The following is a 21996-nucleotide window of genomic DNA, read 5'->3' on the forward strand; positions in this document are numbered from 1 at the left end:
GACCTGGTACTGCCTTCTCCTCACCATAGTGGAGAGCATACAGGCCTGGGAGTGGGTCAGAACGTCATGGGTTCTAATCCTGGCTCCACCACTTGTCAGCTGTGTGTCCTTGGACAAGTCGCTTCACTTCTCTGGGCCTCAGTTACCTCATCTGTAAAATGGGGAGAAAGATTTTGAGCACCATGTGGAACAGGGATTGTGTCCTACCTGATTAACTTGTATCTGCCCCAGTGCTTGACACACAGTAAGCACTTAACAAATACCATCATCAGCGTGGCTCAGTGGAAAGAGCACAGGTTTAGGAATCAGAGGTCATGGGTTCTAATCCCGGCTCCTCCACCTGTCAGCTGTGTGACTTTGGGCAAGTCACTCAACTTCTCCATGCCTCAGTTATCTCATCTGTAAAATGGGGATTAAGACTGTGAGCCTCACGTGGGACAACCTGATGACCTGTATCTACTCCAGCGCTTAGAACAGTGCTAGGCACATAGTAAGTGTTTAACAAATACCGACATTATTATTATTATCATCATCATCATCATCACCCACCCTTCTTGTTACTGGGTAGGTATGTGAGGTCCAGATGAGGCAGATGAGTCTTGCCTCAGCCTGGCAGGATCGGCGCCTGCAACTTCCCGAGGGGACTAAGGCTAGACCACCCTGGGTTCCGACATAATAATAGTAATAATTCTTATCATGGTACTTAAGTGCCTACTAAATGCCAAGTGCCGTTCTAAGCTCTGGGTAGAAAAACGTTAAGAAGGTTGGACAGTCAGTCCCTGTCCCACATGGGGCTCACACTCTTAATCCCCATTTTACAGATGAGGCCCGGAAAAGTGAAGTGACTCGCTCAAGGTCACCCAACAGAAATGTGGTAGAGCTGGGATTAGAACCCGGGTCCTTCTGACTCCTAGGCCCGTGCTCTATCCACTAAACCACACTGCTGGCTCCCTGACCACTTGGGCTCTGGGACTGGACATCTGCTCCTTTTCCTGCCCCGGGAACCCTGGCTTCTTCAGCTCTCCTGGCGTCTTTGCCTAAGAGTTGTCACATGGAACTTTGGGCCCTTCCATGCTGGGTGGCATCGGGCCAAACCACATCCCTCTCTGAACCTCTGCCCTTCCCCCCCGCCCCAGCCCCCCGTCCCCCTTCAGGCCAGTGGTTGGTCGGGAGGGGCCTCCCCGCCATCCCTCCCTCCCTGCCTCTCCCCGGCAGGCCTGTCATACCGCTGGCTCCTGAATGAGTTCCCCAACTTCATCCCCGCCGACGGACGCCACTTCGTTTCCCAGATGACGGGGAACCTGTACATCGCCCGCACCAACGCCTCCGACCTGGGCAATTACTCCTGCCTGGCCACCAGCCACATGGACTTCACCACCAAGAGTGTCTTCAGCAAGTTTGCCCGGCTCAACCTGGCGGCCGAAGGTCAGTGCCCGGAGGACTGGGGAGGAAGGGGCTCTGACTCGGGCTGCTGACAGGCCTGGAGCGGGGAAGGAGGCTTCTCTGAGACCGAGCCTGTTCCTTCGACTTCCTGGAAGAGCCCGGGTCCTGGCTGGCCTGCCGTCTTCCGTGGTTCTGGCTCTCCATCAGGTCCAAGCTAAGCCCCTTAACCTCCGAACCAAGAGAAGGAAGCCCCCAAGCGCCCCATCTCCCAGGATACTGAGAGCGTACGGGTCTGGGATTCAGAAGGTCACGGATTCTAATCCCGCCTCCGCCCCTCGCCTGCTGTGTGACCTTGGGCAAATCACTTACCTCTCTGGGCCTCAGTTCCCTCATCTGTAAAATGGGGATTGAGACCGTGAGCCCCACATGGGGCAGGGACTGTGTCCAACCCGATTTGCTTGAACTCACTCCAGCACTTAGTACAGTACACTAGAGAAGCAGCGTGGCTCAGTGGAAAGAGCCTGGGCTTCGGAGTCAAAGGTCATGGGTTCGACTCCCGGCTCTGCCACTCGTCAGCTGTGTGACTGACTGTGGGCGAGTCACTTCATTTCTCTGTGGCTCAGTTCCCTCATCTGTAAAATGGGGATTAACTGTGAGCCTCACGTGGGACAACCTGATTACCCTGTATCTACCCCAGCGCTTAGAACAGTGCTCTGCACATGGTAAGCGCTTAACAAATACCAACATTATTACAGTGGCCTGGCACATAGTAAGCACTTAACAAATACCATTATTAATTATTATTATTGTTACTCCCCTATTCGTGGGACCTCCTGGCCCCTAGAGGCACCCAGCCTGGATTGTCTCCAACTTGAGGAGCAGCGGTGGAAAGAACACAAGCCTGGGAGTCAAAGGACCTGGGTTCTAATCCTGATGCTGCCACTTGTCTGCTATATGACCTTGGCAAGTCATTTCACTTCTCTGGGACTCCGTTACTTCATCTGTAAAGTGAAAATTAAGACTGAGCTCCATGTGGGCCATGGACAGAGTCCAACCTGATTATCTTGTATCGACCCCGGAACTTAGTAGAGTGCCTGGCACACGGTTAGCATTTAACAGATACCGTTAAAGAAAAATAAAACAAAAAAAACAGGGTAAATGGCCCAGCCTCGGGGCCGCGGGGAGGGGGGCCGAGCTCCCTTCCGCCATCCACTGATGGAATTTTAAGCCTGTTTGAAAAAGGGGGCCCAGCCGTTCACTCCAAAAGAAAAACCATTAATCTGTCCCCGGTCTGCATGATCGTCTCATCAGTGATTTCCCCGTCCCCTTCCAGATCCCCGTCAGTTCTCCCCCAGCATCAAGGCCCGGTTCCCCTCGGAGACCTACGCGCTAGCAGGCCAGCAGGTCACCCTGGAGTGCTTTGCCTTTGGAAAGTAAGTCAGACTCACCTGACCAGCCCCCACCATCCTTGGGTCACAGCCAGCGGTCAGATCTGCTGCTTCCACCATTCCTCCGTTCCCCGGGGACCTGGGTGGGAATGATCTCCTGGCTCATCGCTCCGTCCCGGCTACCCGCATCTCTTCCGGGTGATCCCCGGGGCCGAGGCTGAACAAGGCAGGAAGAGTCTGTCCTGGGCTTAGCCATCCTCGTCCCGTCTGCTAATTCCCAACAGGCCCAGCAAGCCCCAGTGACCTCTCCCCGAGCCCCTCCGCTCTTCCAACTCGTGACACAAGTTTACCCCTTTAACCTGGCAGCCAAAGGGAGAAAAGAAGGGGAACTGTGAAGAGTTTGGTTAGGGACCCCCTCCCTCCCACCCCCCACTAAGCCTGTGGCCTCCTGATGCCCCCAAGTATGCTTCTTAGGGAGACCCATCCCCTGAGACCTGCCAGTCAAGCAGTGGCTGGGATTCCTGGTCTTCCTGGGATGAGGAATTCTGTAGGAGATGAAGCAGAGTTGTTTCCAGGAGACAGCAGACGGCCCAGTACCTCTTCAGCCAGCAGCTCGGCCAGCCCTAGGGCAGACCCACCCCCCTGCCCTCCTTCTCCACCTCCCACAGCCCCTCCCCCCAAGCTCAGCTTCTCCTGATGGTCCCTGGGGCTCGTGGGTTTGAGCCAAGCCTAGGGAGCAGCTGGAGGGACTTCCAGGGAAGCAGCATAGCCTAATGGCAAGAGCATGAGCTTGGGAGTCAGAGGATGTGGATTCTAATCCCGGCTCCACCACTTGTCTGTTGTGTGACCTTGGACAAGTCACTTCACTCTCTGGGCCTCAGTTCCCTCATCTGTAAAATGGGGATGAAGACTGTGCCCCATGTGGGACAGGGACTGTGTCCAACCTGATTACCTTGTATCTACCCCAGCTCTTAGAACAGTGCTTGGCATATAATAAGCAATTAACAAATGCCATAATTACGAGGAGGCAATGGCTGTGGGAGAAAGTAGACCGCCCCTCCACCACCTCGGGTTGGGGATCCCAGGGAACCAGTCCCGGCCCCTCCCTGCCCCCCCCCCCCCGGTCTCTCCCACCTCCGCCCATCTGTCCACCAGCCCTGTTCCCCGGATCAAGTGGCGCCGAGTGGATGGCACACTGTCCCCGCAGTGGGCAGAGGGCGAGCCCACCCTGCAGATCGCCAATGTCGGCTTCGAGGACGAGGGGACCTACGAGTGCGAGGCCGAGAACACCAAGGGCAGGGACACCGTCCAGGGCCGCATCATCGTGCAGGGTGAGATGCGGGGCGACCCCGGGAAGGCACCCCGGAAGGGTCCCTGGACGGGGAAGGGCCGGGGAGAGTGGTTCCCGGTGTGGGGGCTGGGCAGTGAGGGTCCCCAGCCTCCCTACTTCTGCTCCCAGCCCCTCTAACTGCCTCTGGGAACACTACCCTCTGATGGGAGGCATCAGTAAACTGGCCACACCTCATTAGAGACCAACACTAATGATTAACCCAGTTCTTAGGAGGAACATAGCACAGTGAATAAAGCACAGGCCTGAGAATCGGAAGGTCATGGGTTCTAATCCTGACTCTGCTACTTGCCTGCTGTGTGACCTTAGGCAAGCCACTTCACTTCTCTGGGCCTCAGTTACCTCATCTGTAAAATGGGGATTGAGACTTTTAGCCCCACGTGGGACAGGGACTGTGTCCAACCTGATTATCTTGTATCCACCCCAGTGTTCAGAACAGTGCCTGGCATATAATTAGAGCTTAAAAGATACCATCGGTCCTATTATTACTGTTATTCGTATTATTATCGTCCCCCTGCTTGGGCCATCTCCCTTGCTCTCTTCCAGCTCAGCCCGAGTGGCTCAAGGTGATCTCTGACACGGAGGCCGACATCGGCTCCGACCTGCGCTGGACCTGTGCGGCGGCCGGGAAGCCCCGGCCGACGATGCGCTGGCTCCGAAACGGGGACCCGCTGGCCAGTCAGGTAGGGAACAGCCTGAGGCAGAGGGGACCCGCCCTCCATCTGAACCCCTCAAGCCCCTCCCTCACTTCCTGAGCCAACCAGCTGGAAAATCCATCCATCAATCAATGCTATTTATTGAACGCTTAGTATATGGAGACTCTTAGTGAGATTGAAGGTGATTGAATTTGCTTAAAGATATGATTTCTTGAGTTAATCTACTTTGGGGTTAGCAGTGTGCCTAGGAGATAACTCCCAAGAGAGTGACTGCATTGTGGGCTGGGATTGTGTCTATTTTCTGCTAAATTGTATTTCAAGTGTTTAGTACAGTGCTCTGCACACAGTAAGTGCTCAATAAATACGATTGAATGAATGACTAGGCAGAGCACTGTACTAAACGCTTGGGAGAAGCAGCGGGGTCTAGTAGAAAGATCCTGGGGGTGGGGGTTCTAATCCTGGCTCTGCCACATGTCTGCTGTGTGACCTTGAGCAGGCCACTTAACTGCTCTGTGCCTCAGTTACCTCATCTGTAAAATGGGGATTAAGACTGTAAGCCCCACGTGGGATAGACTGATTACCTTGTATCTACTCCAGTGTTTAGAACAGTAAGGCTTAACAGATACCACCAGCTTCACCATCATCATCCACTGAAACAGAAATAGCAGATAGATTTCCTGCCCATAACGAGCTTCCGGGCTAGAGAGGGAGACAGACATTAACATGAATAAGGAGACAACTAAACTCACTTCGTATGTGATCTGAGGTACCTTCGCAGGTAGCCACTTGTTCACAGGGGGCAGAAAATCGTTCTAGACCAGCAAGCAAATAAAAACAAATTAATCACACACCTTACGTGGGAAGGATGAAGTGAGAACAAGATGAAAAGAGAAGCAATGTGGCCTAGTGAATAAAGCACGGGCTTGGGAGTCAGAAGATCTGGGTTCTAATTCCGGCTCTGCCACTTGTCTGCGGTGTGACGTTGGGCGAGTCATTTCACTTCCTCTTGCTTCAGTTACTTCGTCTGTAAAATGTAGACCGTGAGCCCTATGTGGGACCCGATCATCTTGTATCTACCTCCGTGCTATAGTGAGCACTTAACGGATAACATTATCATTATTAGTAATCATAATCGTCATCATAAATCTCAGCTATTTAGAGTACAGTATTGGCAAGCAGCTGAATCCAGGACTGGTGTTAATGATGCTGACTCCTAGTGATGCCGATTACAGTTTAACCACATTTACTTACTTAGTTGCCCTACTTTGGGTGAGTTTATTGTAACATTAAAGTGGGTGGGGCAATTCCATGGGTCATAGAAAAGTTAAGAAAAGTTAAGGAGAAAAAAGGGGAGAAGAAATAAAGAAGGAAAGGAGGGGAGAAGAAAGAGCAAGGTAAGAGGGCAGTTGAAACTGTGCCTCTTACTTCTGTTGCACTCTCCCAAGGGCTGCATGTAGTAGGTACTCAGTAAATTAACTTCCCCCACCTGCTTTGTTGTGGCACTCTTACTTTTCTCCTCCTTCCTCAGCTTACAAACTTCCCACTGCTTACATTTGGTTCAAACATACAGTTGTTTAGTACCAAAATAATCCATTATTTCTGCCTCAGAAATCGGGGCGGGGCAGTTATGAGGTGGAGGAAAATATGCAAGCGTGTGAATTAATAGGATTTATTGAGCACCTACTGCGTGCAGAACACCATACTAAACAGTACTTAGGAGATACAACAGAGTTGGGAGACTCGATCCCTGCCCTCACGGAACTTAAAAAAATGTACAGAAAGGAAGAGGAAAAGGATAGGATTTTCCAAACTTGAATTCCTCTTGCCTTCAAAATGCAAGCAATAATCCCAATCAAACAGTGGTATTCATTGAGCACTTACTATGTGCAAAGCACTGTACTAAGATTATGAGCGCTAAGAGAGAAGCGCATGGCGTAGTGGATAGAGCGTGGGCCTGGGAGTCAGAAGGTCATGAGTTCTAATCCCAGCTCCACCACTTGTCTGCTGTGTGGCCTGGGGCAAGCCACTTGTCTGCCTCAGTTACCTCATCTATAAAATGGGGATTAAGACTGTGAGCTCCACGTGGAACAACCTGATTACCTTGTATCTACCCCGGCGCTTAGAGCAGTGCTTGGCACATAGTAAGCGCTTAACAAATACCGTAATTATTATTATTCTCTGTGCCTCAGTTACCTCATCTGTAAAATGGGGATGGAGACTGTGAGCCCAACATGGGACAGGAACTGTCGCCAACTGGATTTGCTTGTTTCCACTCCAGCGCTTAGTACAGTGGTTGCCACATGGTAAATGCTTAATAAATACCAGCATTTATGAAAATACAACAGAGTTGGTGGTTGTGATCCCTACCCACAAGGAGCTTATAGCCTACAGCCCTGGAAGCCACATCTCCCCTCTTAGATGTGACTAGTGACTCCTGCCAAGGAGGAGACCCTTGGCTCCATTCCATCCCTGCTCACCTTACCCTGCCCTGGGCTCTGCCCTCTCCCCGGCATTTTAGGCTCGACTGGAGGTGTCTGGTGGAGAGTTGAAGTTTTCCAAGCTCGCCCTGCAGGACTCGGGCATGTACCAGTGCGTGGCAGAGAATAAACACGGTGCCATCTATGCCAGTGCCGAGCTGGCTGTACAAGGTAAAGCCCTCAGCTTTCCCAGGGAGACGTCTGAGGGTGGGCAGGGCACAAAGGATGAGGAAGGACGTAGAGGGAAGCGGAGACCCAGAGAGGTTGATTAACATACCCACAGTCAACACAGCATTTCCAAAGCTGGGTCAGAAACCCAGGAGTCCCAGCTCCCAGTTTGAGATGTCTTAATCAGGTGGTCCCTCAGCCTCTGCTGTTTCTTCTGTCCTTAAAGGCCCCCAGGGAGGGAGAGTCCCCAACCTCCAAGGGTCTCTGCCTTCACAGAGTAGTCATGGGGGGAAGCAGCCTGGCACAGTGGATAGAGCACGGGCCTGGGAGTCGGAAGGTCATAAGTTCTAATCCTGACTCTGCCACTTGTCTGCTGTGTGGCCTTGGACAAGTCACTTCATTTCTCTGTGCACCTCAGTTGCCTTATCTATAAAATGGGGGTTAAGACCGTGAGCCCCGTGGGGGACAGGGACTGTGTCCAACCCCATTTACTTGGGTGTGCCGGTCGCATAGTAAGTGCTTAACAAAAAACACAAATATCATTATTATTATTAGTCCTTCCTTACATCTGACCTCAGTCCCTCCTGCTGCTACTTCCAGCCCTGGCTCCTGATTTCCGGCTGAACCCGGTGAAGAGGCTGATCCCGGCCGCCAGGGGAGGGGAGGTCATTATCCCCTGCCAACCTCGCTCCGCCCCTCGGGCCGTGGTGCTTTGGAGCAAAGGGACAGAGCTCCTCACCAACAGCAGCAGGTATGTGCCCGGGGGCTCCCTCCTCCCCCCACCCACCTCAGGGCAAGGCCGGGCCTCTGGCTGGGCCCCGGGGCCCCCCACCCCCCACGCCGGGCCTGACTCTTCTACCCTCCTCGGGCTCTCGTCCCCTTGCAGAGTGACCATCACCCTCGACGGCACCTTGATCCTGAGGAATCTCAGCCGGTCAGACGAGGGAAAATACACCTGCTTTGCCGAAAACTTCATGGGCAAAGCCAACAGCACCGGAACGCTCTCGGTCCGAGGTGGGGAGATCTAGCCGGCGGCCGGAGGGTGGGGGGAGCCAGCAAGGGAAGCACCAGCCTCAGTCACGTGACAACCTCAGAGTACCAACTCACTAGTCCGTCCTACCGCCTCCTTCCTGTCTCTTTCCTTGATGTCAGTCGGGGCTGGGAGTCCTGATGGGGCAGGAGAGAATCAGGGCCCCGGAGGCCGGTTCAGTTCTGGACCGAGTCTGGAGGTAGATGCGAGCCTGGGCTTTGGGCTAGCGCGACTCCAGGCCAGAGGAGCCCAGGAAGCTGAGATGGGTTTGGGGGGGTTGGGAGCTGAACTAGAACTGCACTTTGAGGTGCTGTTTATATCCTTTCTGGAAGTCGTGAAGACTCCCCCGGGCTCCGGTCCAATTCGGTCTGTGGCGACACCAATTCGTGTGCTCCCCTTCTCCCTCGCCCGACCAACCATGACGTTCCCCCTCCTTCTTACCCCACTGCCTGGAACTCCATCCCACCCCACGCCTCACCCACTCATCCTGGGACTCTCGTTGCCCTTGGCAGATGCAACAAAGATCACCCTGGCACCCTCCAGCGCAGACGTCAACCTGGGGGAGAACTTGACCCTTCAGTGCCACGCCTCCCACGACCCCACCATGGACCTCACCTTCACCTGGACTCTGGACGACTCCCCCATTGACTTTGACAAGCCCGACGGGCACTACCGGAGAGCCAGCGCGGTGGGTACCACCGTCCCCGTCATCATCGGGAATATCTACCGGGCGCCTTCAGTGCCAGGGGTGCTGTTTTAGGCCCTGGGGGAATTTACCAAGAACAGATGGATTAAAGATGGCCTTGTACCACAAGGAGCTCAAAACCCAGTGGGTAGTATGAGGGCCCCACCCTGCAGGGTATACAGCTGGGGCAACCGAGGCGCAGATTGGTTGACCGACTTGCCCAAAGTCACACTGTGTCAGGAGCAGGGCTGGGACTAGATGCTAAAACGAGCTCCCTGCTGAGCCACAAGAATTGTTGCCGGCTCCATCTTGAATTCACTGACAAGTATACAGGTCTAATGGAAGATGCACGGGCCTGGGAGTCAGAGGGCCTGGCTTCTAATCCCGGCAATACCACTTGCCTGTTGTGTGACCTTGGGCAAGTCATTTGACTATTCTGTGAATCAAGTTCCTCATCTGTAAAATGGGAAGGTAATTCCTGTTCCTCCTCCTCCTCCTCAGACTATAAGCTCCTTGTGAGACAACGGCCTGCATCCAGCCTGATTATATTGTATCTACCCCAGCGCCTAGTGCAGTGCTTGGCATATAGAAAGTGCTTAATAAATACCACAGTCATTTGTTATCGTTACTGACCACGTTCAGGTGTGTGCCCAAGGCTCCAAACACTTGAACTGTGCACCCCTGGTCCTGAAATAAGCTCAAACTGCTCATGCCCAGTAAACAGTGACTCCTGGGGTCCAGATCTGTGCAGTTGAGCATGGCGTAGTGGCTAGAGCACGGGCCTGGGAGTCAGAAGGTCATAGGTTCTAATCCCGGCTCCACCATTTGTCTGCTGGCCTTGGGCAAGTCACTTCACCTCTCTGTGCCTCAGTTACCTCATTTGTAAAATGGGAATTGAGACTGGGAGCCCCACGTGGTACAGGGACTGTGTCCAACCCAATTTATTTGTAATAATAATAATAATAATGGTGGCATTTGTTAAGCGCTTACTATGTGCGAAGCACCGTTCTAAGCGCTGGGTGGATACAAGGTGATCAGGTTGTCCCATGTGGGGCGCTCAGTTTTAATCCCCATTTTACAGATGAGGGAACTGAGACACAGAGAAGTTAAGTGGCTTGCCCAAAGTCACACAGCTGGCGAGCGGCAGAGCCGGGATTCAAACCCAAGACCTCTGACTCCCAAGCCCGGGCTCTTTCCACTGAGCCACGCTGCTTCTCATGAATTTCTCATTTGTATCCACCCCAGCGCTTAGTACAGTGCCTGGCACAGAGAAAGCACTAAACATATACCATAATAATTATTATTATTGTGATGGGGGCTGAAAGGTGTTAAAGTTGCCGTTCACATCAGCTCACACCACCCACTGTTCCCCATGCTGAACAAAGGCTTGGTCGGGAGGGGGGTGGGAGACAGTGACTGCCAGACAACTCGAGATGGCTATAGTGTTCACTGACGGCACCACATGGGAATGGAAAAGGTTGGGAGCCCAGGACTACCCCAGGCACTATTAAAAATTCATTCATTCAGTCAGTCAGTCACATTTTTTGAGTGCTTGTTGCGTGCAAAGCACTTGTACTAAACGCTTGGGAGAGTACAACAGTAAACAGCGTGAGAAGCAGCGTGGCTCAGTGGTAAGAGCAAGGGCTTCGGAGTCAGAGGTCATGGGTTCGAATCCCGGCTCGGCCGCTCGTCAGCTGTGTGACTTCGGGCGAGTCACTTAACTTCTCGGCGCCTCAGTTACCTCATCTGTAAAATGGGGATTAAGACTGTGAGCCCCACGTGGGACAACCTGATTCCCCTGTGTCTTCCCCGGCGCTTAGAACAGTGCTCGGCACATAGTGAGCGCTTAACAGATACCAACATTATTATATTATTAAACAGACACATTCCCTGCCCACAGTGAGTTTACAGTCTAGAGGCGTGTATGCTTTCCTCCCCCTGGAGACTTGAAGCGCCTAGAGGACAAGAAACGTGTCTTGTGGTTCTGTCGGACTTTCCCAGACACTTAGTACGGCACACTGTAGTCTGCCAGCGCTCAGTAAATACCCATTACTACTACCAGTCCACACAGCTCTGCTCACCTCATCCTTTCTCTCTCTTCCCCCGCTGCCGTCGGGTCTTCCCACCCACCCTTGCAGAAGGAGGCCATCGGAGACCTGACCATTGTGAATGCCCAGCTGAGACACGCGGGCAAGTACACGTGCATGGCTCAGACGGTGGTGGACAGTGCAGCCGAGGCTGCCACTCTACTCATCAGAGGTGACCGATGCCCAGATCCACCGCTGGGCCCATTAGAATGAGAGCTGACCCAATCCCACCGTCTCTCTCCCCTCCGAAACTCCCTGGCACCCCTTGGGAAATCTCCGGGGTGGGATGTTGCCCACCGACTTTCAAAGGTCCAGTAACAGTAACGGCCCACTCTTTTCCCTCTGCCAAATTTAGTGAAAAATGAATTGGGTTCTGTCTCTAGGACGGCGGAGGTCTGACGATATTTAGGGACAGAGGCAGCGGAATGGACTGGATCATTTCTCATGATCTTGGGATCTTGGGATCTGGGACGGGAAGGAGTGGAAAGGGCACGGACCTGGGAGTCAGAGGTTCTGGGTTCTAAGCCCGGCTCTGCCGCTTGGCTGCTGTGTGACCCTGGGCAGGTCACTTCACTTCTCAGCGTCTCCGCTTCCTCACCTGTAAAAGGGGATTAAATCCTTCTCCCTCCTACTTAGTTTGGGAGCCCCATGTGGGACAGGGATTCTGCCCGACCCGGTTATCTGTATCTACCGCAGCGTTTAGTTCAGCGCGTGGCACGTAGTAAGCCCTAAACCAGTACTATAATATGGCAGAGCAGGAGGCAGGGCAGCTGTAAATAGACCAAACACCCACTATGTCTCCAGATCAGCTATTTCCACCTTCCTGGCGCCTATGGTCTTTTGGGTGCCAACAGGCCCCCCGGGTGCCCTCCGTTGGAACCGCAACCCCTTCGCCAGCTCCTGCCCTTCCCTCCCCTGGCAGGTCCCCCCGGCCCCCCCGGGGGTGTGGTGGTGAGAGACATCAGCGACACAACCGTGCAGCTCAGCTGGAGTCGGGGCTTCGACAATCACAGCCCCATCGCAAAGTATACCATCCAGGCCCGCACTCTACCCGCCGGCCAGTGGAAGCCCGTTCGAACCGGTAAGTGTCTCCCCTGCATTGCCAAAGAGACGGAGACGGGGATTTGGATCGCATAGCTAGGGTCTAGGGGTCACCAGTTGGGGAGGGAGGGGTTCCCTGGGCCCTCGTCCAGCTCCCGGGCGAAGCAGCGTGGCCTAGTGGATAGAGCAAGGGCCTGGGAGTCAGAGGGACCTGGGTTCTAATCCCAGCTCCTCCACTTATCTGCTGTGTGAACTTGAGCAACTCACTTCACTTCTCTGTGCCTCAGTTACTTCATCTGTAAAATGGGAATCAAGATTATGAACCCAATGGGGGACGGGGACTGTGTCCAACCTGATTACCCTGTATCTACCCCAGCACTTAGTACGGTGCGTGGCACATAGTAAGTGCTTAACAAATACCACAATTACTATTATTATTATCATTATTATTGTCCTTCAGTCAGCTGTTTCTGGCTCCAAGGTCCGTGTCTGCTAGCGTAGACTGGCCTGACACCAGGAGGAGGTGGGACCAGCCCCCGGGTCGGATCCTGAGTGGCCACGATCTTGTTCACTCCTTTTTGGGGCTGGGGGTGGTGGTGTCACTGGGTTCCAGAGCCGGTGAACATCGAGGGCAACGCGGAGACGGCCCGGGTGTTGAACCTCACCCCTTGGATGGACTATGAGTTCCGGGTTGTGGCCAGCAACATCCTGGGCACCGGGGAGCCCAGCGGACCGTCCAGCAAAATAAGGACCAAGGAAGCAGGTCAGAGCCCCCCCATTCCACCCTCTCGGGGGGAGGAGAGAGGGCGGGGAGGGTCCCGCCTATACACTGGGTGGAGGCTGCAGGGAGAGCACGAGCTGGAAGGTTCACCTCTTCCAGTGCTTCCAATGTACAGAGCGCTGTACTAAGCTCTTCTGATCTACCTTTGCTGAGCTGTGGGACCTAGGGCAAACCACTTCATCTCCTTGGGCCTCAGTGTTCCACCTGTAAAAATGGGAAGAACAGTACCTAGCCCTTCCTTCTCCACTGAAAGGCTAAGGGAGAACCGAGGGGTCCTGAGCTCACAGAAGAAAAAGGCGCTGTCATATACATTAAAATGATAGCATATATTTAACCTTATAAATATAGCACATTATATAACCCTATATTATAAAATTGTAGCATATAACTCTAAAATTTAGGGCTATTTTGCCTGCTCTTAGGGAGCCAGATTTCCAAATGAGCTTTTTTAATTAATTCATTCAACAATCGTATTTACTGAGTGCTTACTGTGTGCCAAGCACTGTACTGAGCACTTGGGAGAGTACAATATAACTATAAATAGACACATTCCCTGAGTATGGTAATTTCCTGGGTAGGGGAAGAAACTAGAAATGTGTCCGGCTCACTTCCAGTTGGCTTAAGTGGGGTGAGCTGAACCTCCATCTTGTGCTTCTGTTGTACGTTCCCCAGCGCTTAGTATTGGGATTTATTGAGGGCCTACTGAGTAGTCCGATGTAATGAACTAAACGTGGTTCTTGCTCTGCTTGCCCCCCTCCCCCCCCATTCTGAGTAGGGTACTGCCCAAATCCTGGGGAGCACTGGGGGGTTCTCGGGGGCCGAGGAGCTCGGGGACTCGGCTTCTCCCGACCCCAACGGGCCACGTCTGTCTTGCTTGGCTTTTCACCAGCTCCCTCAGTGGCTCCGTCGGGACTGAGCGGAGGAGGCGGGGCGCCGGGGGAGCTCATCATCAACTGGACGGTGAGTTGGCTGGAGAGGCGACCACGCCTCTCCACACCTTCATTCATTCACTTGTATTTATTCAGCCGCCGTGTAACCGTGGGCAAGTCGCTTCACTTTTCTGGACTTCTTTTTCCTCAACTGCAAAATGGGGATTAAATACCTGTTCTCCCTCCTACTTAGACTGTGAGCCCCAAGTGGGACAGGGACTATCCTGTATCTACCCCAGTGTTCAGAACAGCGCTTGACACACAGTAAGCGTTTTACAAATGCCCCTAAGAAAATAAAAAATAAAGAGCAGGCAGAGGGGCTCCTTCAGCCCAGGAAACTGTGCCCTTGCTGTCCCCGCAGCCCATGTTGCGGGAATACCAGAACGGCGATGGCTTTGGCTACCTCCTGTCCTTCCGCAAGCAGGGCTCGGTGGACTGGAGGACCACCAGGGTCTTCCAGGCCGAGTCCCTGCACTACGTCTACCGCAACGAGACCATCCAGCCCTACACGCCCTTCGAGGTGAAGATCCGCGGCTACAACCGGAAAGGGGAGGGGCCCGAGAGTCTCACGGCCATCGTGCACTCCGCCGAGGAAGGTCAGCGTCCGCCCCATCCCCCGCCACCCAACTGCTCCTTCCTCCTGCTTTCCAAAGTGGGGGGGGTGTTGGGAGGGACGGAGCACCGGCCTGCCCGATGGGGGAGCAACGAATCGGAAGGGAAGAGCAGGGCTTCTAGAGGGCGGGCTGGAAAAGGAGAAAAGATCCAGGCGGAGAGGAAGAAACAGCGTGGCCTAATGGAAAGAGCATGGGCCTGGGAGTCAAAGGTCCTGAGTTCTAATCCCAGCTCCACCACTTGTCTGCTGGGTGACCTCGGGCAAGTCGCTTCACCTCTCTGTGCCTCGGTTCCTTCCTCTGTAAAATGTGGAATTAAGACTGTGATAGCCCCATGTGGGACATGAACTGTGTCCACCCTGATTAGCTCGTACCTACCCTAGCACTTCATACAGTCCCTGGTACGGAGTTAGTGTTTAACAAATATCATTAATGAATAAATAATAAATCAAGAGAGGGACAGAGACAGAGAAGGGGATCGAGAACGGAAGAGGGGGCAGGGAGACGGACAAGAAGGGCAAAGATAGAAGGGTTGGGCAGCATAGAGACGCACAGACAAGCTCACTGCTGCCAGTGCCTGAGCCACAGTGGCGGCCACCCAATCTGGCCTGGGCGGCGGTCATGTTGGGGGTCCTGCCAGCCTCTTCCACCATGTCCTGTAGACCTTGGCACATAACCGTGTCACAGTGGCTGTGATAGACACCACCCAGAATTGGCCGGGAAACGGCCATTTCGGCCTCAGTGGTGCCAACAGCAGTCAGTGGTCACTGCTGCTTCTGAGGAAGAGAAGGAAGAAGGGGCTAGCTAATCTCTTCCTCCACTCTTCCAACAATCAATCAATCAGTGGTATTTATAATGATAATAATAATGGTATTTGTTAAACACTTACTATGTGCCAAGCACTGTTCTAAGCGCTGGGGTAATACAAGGAATTCAAGGTAATCGGATGTCCCACGTGGGGCTCACAGTCTTAATCCCCATTTTACAGATGAGGAGGCACAGAGATGTTAAGTGACTTGCCCAAGGTCACACAGCAGACAAATAATAATCATTTTGGTATTTGTTAAGCGTTTACTATGTGCAGAGCACTGTTCTAAGCGCTGGAGTAGATAGAGGGTAATCGGGTTGTCCCACGTGAGGCTCACAGTCTTCATCCCCATTTTACAGATGAGGTAACTGAGGCAAATGGCAAAACCGGGATTAGAACGCACGACCTCTGACTCCCAAGCCTGGGTTCTTGCCTCTAGGCCATGCTGTTCCTATTATTGAGCACTTCCTGCACGCAGAGCACGGTCCGAAGCCCTTGACCAAGTACAACACAGTTGGTTGTTCACACGTTCCCTGCCCACAACGAGTTTACAGTCTGCAATGGCCACCACTGTGGTTGTCGGGGGACCTGCCTCCACCCCAAAAGCAGGACCCTAATGAGTGTTAGCGGAGGGTTCTGTCGGGAGAGCAGAGCAGAATTCCCAATACGGGACGCTTGGTCTCAGTGGTCGGGACTCTCCACCGTTCGGCTGAACCTGGGCCAGATTTCTTTCCAGAGCAGGAGCTGTAGGGAGAGCGCTCTGGTGTAGGGGGTTCACTCCAAAGCGGGGGACCAGCGAGCCCCCTAAGCCTGGTCCTTCTTTATACCTCACAGAGCCGCGTGTGGCCCCGGCGAAGGTGACGGCGAAGGCGGCACTGGCCTCAGAGGTGGATGTGACATGGGAGCCTGTGACTCGAGGTGACACAAACGGTGTCCTCCTGGGATATGAGGTGAGTGGGGCAGAGCCCGTGGTGGCCGGCGGGTGGGGGCGGAAAGAGGCCAGGTGGGCTGTTCGTCCTCTTGACTGTAAGCTCGTTGTGGGCAGGGACTAGGTCTATTATATTGTTGCGTTGTACTCTCTCAAGCGCTTATTACAGTGCTCTGCACACAGTAAGCGATCAATAGATAGGATTGACTGACTGGCCCTGGCAACAGTGTGCTCTGCACACAGTGAGCTCTCAATAACCACCACTGACTGATTGGTTGATTGGCTGTTTGGAGGGGAAATCATCTCGCTCCCGACCTTCCCCCGTTACCCCATTACCGCAATCTGCGGATGGGGTCCCTGCCACACTCTGATAATCCTTCGGCCCGAAAGAGGGGCAAGACTAGCTGCCTGCTGAAGACCGCTTGAGTATCCACTGTGATCCGGGCAGGACTACGCTAATTCCAGACTAGTCCCGTGCCAGAAGAGAGGACATGGGTGGAAAAATGCCTGCAAGTCCACGTAACTCAATGGTGCTTTAAGCAGAGAGGTGTCAAACCTGTGCAAGTGTTTTAGGTCTTCAGGAAAGTCCCTTCTGGTGAATAAATGGAACTGGGGTTAAATGGGCCTCACTGATTTTTTTCTCTCGTCCTCTGGCCTGCCTGGTTCATTCATTCATTCATTCAGTCGTACTTACTGAGCACTACCTGTGTGCAAAGCACTGCACTAAGCACTTGGGAGAGTAAACTATAACAATAAACAGACACATTCCCTGACCGCCATGAGCTTAGTCTAGAGGGAGGGCAGACATTAATATGAACAAATAAATAAATATATTATAAATATATACATAAGGGCTGCGGGAAAGTGGGGAAATAATAATCATTATGGTATTTGTTAAGCGCTTACTATGTGCCAAACACTGTTCTAAGCGCTGGGGTAGATACATGGTAATCAGGTTGTCTCACATGGGGCTCAGAGTCTGTATCCATATTTTACAGTTGAGGTAACTGAGGCACAGAGAAGTTAAATGACTTGCCCGAGGTCACACAACTGACCGGTGGCAGAGTCGGGATTAGAACCCACAACCTCTGATTCCCAAGCCCATGCTCTTGCCACTAGGCCGTGCTGCTTCTCACTAGGCCGTGCTGCTTCTACAAATATGCCAACAAGTGTCTGGTTCCAGGACTAAGCCTAAACTGTATTCTCCTTGAGGGCAGGAAAGTGTCTACCGGATCTGTTACATAGTACTCTTCCAAGCATTTAGTTCAGTGCTCTGTACATAGTAAGTGCTCAGTAAATACCAATATTTGACCAGTTAATTGATAAGCCACACAGCTCCAGTGGAGAGACACCTGTTCCTCTCTGTTCCTCATTGTCATCTTTCCTTTATCCAACTCACTGCACTTTCCTTTCCCATTTCTGGAGCTCCAGCTCCCTTAAAGACCCCCAGACCACATCCCTTCCCACCTTCAAAGCCCTCCTGAAAAGTCACTTCCTCCAGGAGATCTTCCCCAACTAATCCCCACCTCCTCGGTATTGTCATCTCATCGACGCTTCTTGGCCACCATGGGTATATCAGTTTCTTCATATCATTTAGTTACATATTTATTCTTCTAGGAGCACTAATTTTTGCTTTTACCAAGTGTGTTTTTTTTAATTTCCTGTTCCCATTACATGTATAAATGTGTGCCTGCTTATCTACCCATTAGATTATAAACTCCTGGAGGTAAGGGTCTGCGCTTACGATTATTATTACCACTCTTAGTATTGGGTGCCCAAGGGCCTAATACAGTGCTGTGCACACAGAGGTGCTCAGTAAATCCTGCCGAATGAATGAATGAGTGAAAGGGAGGGAGGGGCCTGAGTTTTTGGGGGTGCTGAAACTCAGAACGCCTCGTTCCCTCCAGATCCGCTATTGGAAGGACGGCGACAAGGAGGCAGCAGCCGACCGGGTGAGGACGGCAGGGCTGGATACCACGGCCCGGGTCACTGGCTTACACCCCAGCACCAAGTACCACATCACTGTCCGGGCCTACAACCGGGCGGGCACCGGGCCTGCCAGCCCCTCCGCCAACGTCACCACCATGAAGCCACGTGAGCCACTGTGGGCCGGAGGATGGGGTGGGACAGGGAGAGAGGAGGAGGGGGACGAGGAGAGGAAGGAGGAAGAAGAGGTCCCTTCCTCAATTTACTTTGTCGTGTGCCACAGCTCCAGAGCCAGGGGATCAGCTCCCACTTGCCCATCATCTGAAGGAAACTGGTCAGAGAGCCTAAGGAGAATCAGGCTCCAGCCTAAAAGACATCAGTTCTCCTCAACTTCTCCTTTCTCCTTCCTTTTTGGGTTGCATTACCAGGGGGCTCCATGCCCAAGTTGGGGGACGCCGAGAGTGCTGGTGCAGGCCGACTGGGGAGAGCTCTGAGCTCAGTGACATGGACCACAGGAGGGGGAGGGGGAAGAAGAGGAAGAGGAAAAGGGCTATCAAACTGGGGATAGGGGGTTGGGAAAGGGAGCTGGAGCCAAAATGTTGTGGCCTAGTGACTCGGGTAAAACGACAGGGCACAGTTTTGGTAGCATCAGACAAGAAGGTCCTGACAGGTGTCAGGAGTCCGGGAAGACTTGGGGAGGGGGTCTGCTGCTCTCTGCCACCCACTCAGCCCAACCTCCTCCCTTGTAGCTCCGAGGCGGCCACCCGGCAACATCTCCTGGATGTTCTCCACCTCCAGTATCACCATCAAGTGGGACCCAGTGGTCCCACTTCCAGATGAGTCTCCCATCACCGGTTACAAGGTATGAGACCCCCCCCCCCCGGGCTCTGGGACCAGCTGGGTTTACAGAGGAAGAATGAGGAAGAGAGGCTGTCTGAGGGACCGGGAGAAGCTTTTCCCTTTTTGCTACTGAGGCTGGAGCATGGGGGAATCTGGGTTCATGTTAGAGCATGAGAGATTTATGTTAGACTGAAGAAGGACTTCCTGACTCGGAGACTGTTAGTGCCATCAAGGCTGTTGGTGAAGAGGAATAGAAATAAGGCCACGGAGAGGGGAGGGGGGTAGGTCTCAGCCTGCCAGAAGGTAGGGTTGGGGTGACCGAGGAGGGAAAGCTTGGGAAGCATGGAGTCTTGGTCCCTATTGGCCTATCCACCACCCATCCCTCCCGGGCCACTGGGACCCCTTCCCCGGGTTAGCCCCAGGCCCAGACGGAAAACCCAATCTGGGGTCAAACCGCAACTTCCGGCTTTTCCCGCCAGATGCTGTACCGACAGGACTCGCACTCAGCACCCACCCTTCACGTGACCAACAAGAACTGGATTGAGATTGCAGTGCCCGAGGGCTCCAGTCACGCCCTGGTGCAGATTCGTGCCACAGGGCCAGGGGGTGATGGAGTCCCGGCTGAGGTCCACATCCTCAGGAACGGAGGTGCAACCGCCCACAAGCATCCTCCCCTCCCTACCCCCTCCACTGAGGGGGTACAAACAAACTTGGGGAGGGGGGTCTGCTGCTCTCTGCCACCCACTCAGCCCAACCCCCTCAAATAAACTTCTATGCTGCCAAAAGCCAGGCCAAAGGCAGGGCTGAACCCAACTAGACCAAACTAACCAGCAGTGTTTCCACTCTGGGCCAGCCCCGACTCTCCCAGTCCTCTTCCCTAATCATGCCAACCTCCAAGGGATCTCAGAACCCGGTGACATTCAGTCCCTTGGACTCCCCAACAGGAAGGAGGGGGGCCCATTTCACTGAGGCCAGAACTTCCACTCCATCGCACAGGGACCGGGATTCAGTCACATGGGGACACCCAGGGAGGAAACCTGCCCTGCCCCAAGGAGGGAGGGGCCGGAGTTTCCAGTTGCTGAGCCTAACTGTTATTTTTCTTCTGCTTTAGGCACAAGCATGATGGTGGAGAATTCTGCTGTCCAGCCGGCTCCGCCTCTACTGACCCTCCTCACCTGCTTCCTGGTGCTGTGGGTGTGGATTGGCTGTAAGGAGCTCTGATCCCAGTGCCCACCCCCTTGCCCTCCCCTGGTGGTCCCGGACAGAGGGGCAGCCACCTCAAGATGGGTGGGACCAATCAGCCCCGGGCGCCCCCGCCCCCGGTTGCCACATGGCCTCCACACCCCGAGAGGGGTTGGTTTTAAAGAGTGAATTTACAAAATACCACTTTTTTTAGAAGATAGGACATTTCATACAAGACTCCAACGAGGATTTTTTTTTCTAAAACGAGGGGGAAGGGCCGGAGGGAAGAATTCCTCACTCATCCTGACTCCCAGACCCGCAGGACTGCTGCCTCTCGAAGCCACGAAGCGGAATCCCTGGGTGGCTGCCGGGGGAGGATTTTTAACACCCCTTCTTTGGGCTGACGGGGCCAAAACTGGGGCACAAGTGGATCCGGCTACCCTGAACTGAAGTGGTCCAGGGAGATGAGAAGCGGGAAAGTGGGCAGAAGGGGAAGGAGGAAGTAAAGACTACTTTAAAGGAAAAGGAGAAAGAACAACATGGACTGTGGGCTTGGTCTCTCCGACCTATGCTCCCTTCTCAGTTTCAGGACTTGGTTCTTGGGGGGTCTGAGGGAGGGCAGAAGTGGAAGAGGCCTGTGGTTGCAGAATGGGGAAAAGGGATCCTGCCGTCGCCTTCTTTTGGGGGGGCTCTGGGGTCCCCTGGGATACAGAGAGGTGGAGTGGGGGGCGGTGGGATCGGGAAGTTGGAGATCCTACGGTGACAAGTTCTGATTGAGATGGGGATCGTGTCAGAGTCAAGCGGGAGAGAGAAGGCTCTTCCTCTACCCTGCGGGAGATCCCAGCTTGCTGTCCCCCAGGGTATCCAGGGGCTCCGGGTTACCCCAGCTGGTACTAGAAGATTGTTGTACTTGCTGATCCCTGAAACCTAGTGGCCAAAGACCTCTCTGTGGATGAAGCCCCTTGGGCCTCACTGGACTGGAAGGGGGAAGGAAAGATGAACCCCTCAAATCCTGAAACTTGTTGCCTAGTGAGAGGAGAGGAGGAAGCCATGACAGGGGATCTCCAGGTGGCTGTACCCCCTGGTCTGGTGCCCTGTAACCCCGTGAGAGGAGAGGGGTCAATAAAGAGGATGCCCTGCCTGGAGCCCCAGTGTGTGGTATAACTTAGGGAGGGCGGGAGAAGCTGGAGGGGACTTCTTGAGGAAACCCCTGCAGCTCGTGGAACCAAGAGATTTGGGGATTTGGGAGTTTGGGCAGTGGGGCATAGTGGGTCAAGTTATTAACTCCGAAACTGGGACCCTGGCAACCAGAAGGCCGACCACTGCTAGACTGAGTGGAGGGGTTGGGCTGATTCCGGTGTTGCTTCCTGACCCTGGTCCTCCTGGGCTCAATCCCCCTGGCCCCTTTGGCCACCTTAGAGTCTGGGCTGACAGGAGCTGCAGACTTTTTCCTCCAGTCGCCCACCCCTGGGGCTGGGACCACCGTGGCTAGCGGGAAGGGCCCAGTCCATGATGTGGGTCCTTCCCAGAGCAGAAGCTCCCGGTCCTCTTCCAAACTGCCGCTCGGTTGTACAGTGCCTAGCATTTCTGTGGGCTCTGCCCAGCTGTGTGGGCCAAATGGGGGTTTGCCCGTGGCCCCTGCCGTGCCCTGCCCACAGCCCCTCTGGGGGCCCATTTCTAGTCAAGAGTTATTACACGGAAATCTCTATTTTGTTATATTTTTTTAGA

The 21996-nt window shown here is 53.7% G+C and overlaps 1 protein-coding gene across 1 annotated transcript in view; it reads left to right on the plus strand.

Annotated features, from left to right (window-relative positions):
• Nucleotides 1–20793, plus strand: part of CNTN2 (contactin 2) — a 47899-nt gene extending 27106 nt beyond the window's left edge. The window contains exons 6-23 of the mRNA XM_029069433.1: nucleotides 1216–1425; nucleotides 2717–2816; nucleotides 3927–4102; nucleotides 4666–4802; nucleotides 7294–7423; nucleotides 8021–8171; nucleotides 8307–8434; nucleotides 8963–9138; nucleotides 11274–11394; nucleotides 12145–12303; nucleotides 12877–13026; nucleotides 13934–14004; nucleotides 14335–14569; nucleotides 16227–16342; nucleotides 18228–18414; nucleotides 18996–19108; nucleotides 19566–19734; nucleotides 20198–20793. Of these exons, the coding sequence (XP_028925266.1) occupies nucleotides 1216–1425; nucleotides 2717–2816; nucleotides 3927–4102; nucleotides 4666–4802; nucleotides 7294–7423; nucleotides 8021–8171; nucleotides 8307–8434; nucleotides 8963–9138; nucleotides 11274–11394; nucleotides 12145–12303; nucleotides 12877–13026; nucleotides 13934–14004; nucleotides 14335–14569; nucleotides 16227–16342; nucleotides 18228–18414; nucleotides 18996–19108; nucleotides 19566–19734; nucleotides 20198–20307 (2639 nt within the window). The 3' untranslated portion in view covers nucleotides 20308–20793. The remainder of the gene's footprint in view (nucleotides 1–1215; nucleotides 1426–2716; nucleotides 2817–3926; nucleotides 4103–4665; nucleotides 4803–7293; nucleotides 7424–8020; nucleotides 8172–8306; nucleotides 8435–8962; nucleotides 9139–11273; nucleotides 11395–12144; nucleotides 12304–12876; nucleotides 13027–13933; nucleotides 14005–14334; nucleotides 14570–16226; nucleotides 16343–18227; nucleotides 18415–18995; nucleotides 19109–19565; nucleotides 19735–20197) is intronic.
• The last annotated feature ends 1203 nt before the right edge of the window (nucleotides 20794–21996 follow it).

The sequence above is a fragment of the Ornithorhynchus anatinus genome, chromosome 7, assembly GCF_004115215.2.
Source record: "Ornithorhynchus anatinus isolate Pmale09 chromosome 7, mOrnAna1.pri.v4, whole genome shotgun sequence".
In the NCBI taxonomy this organism is placed as follows: Eukaryota; Metazoa; Chordata; class Mammalia; order Monotremata; family Ornithorhynchidae; genus Ornithorhynchus; species Ornithorhynchus anatinus.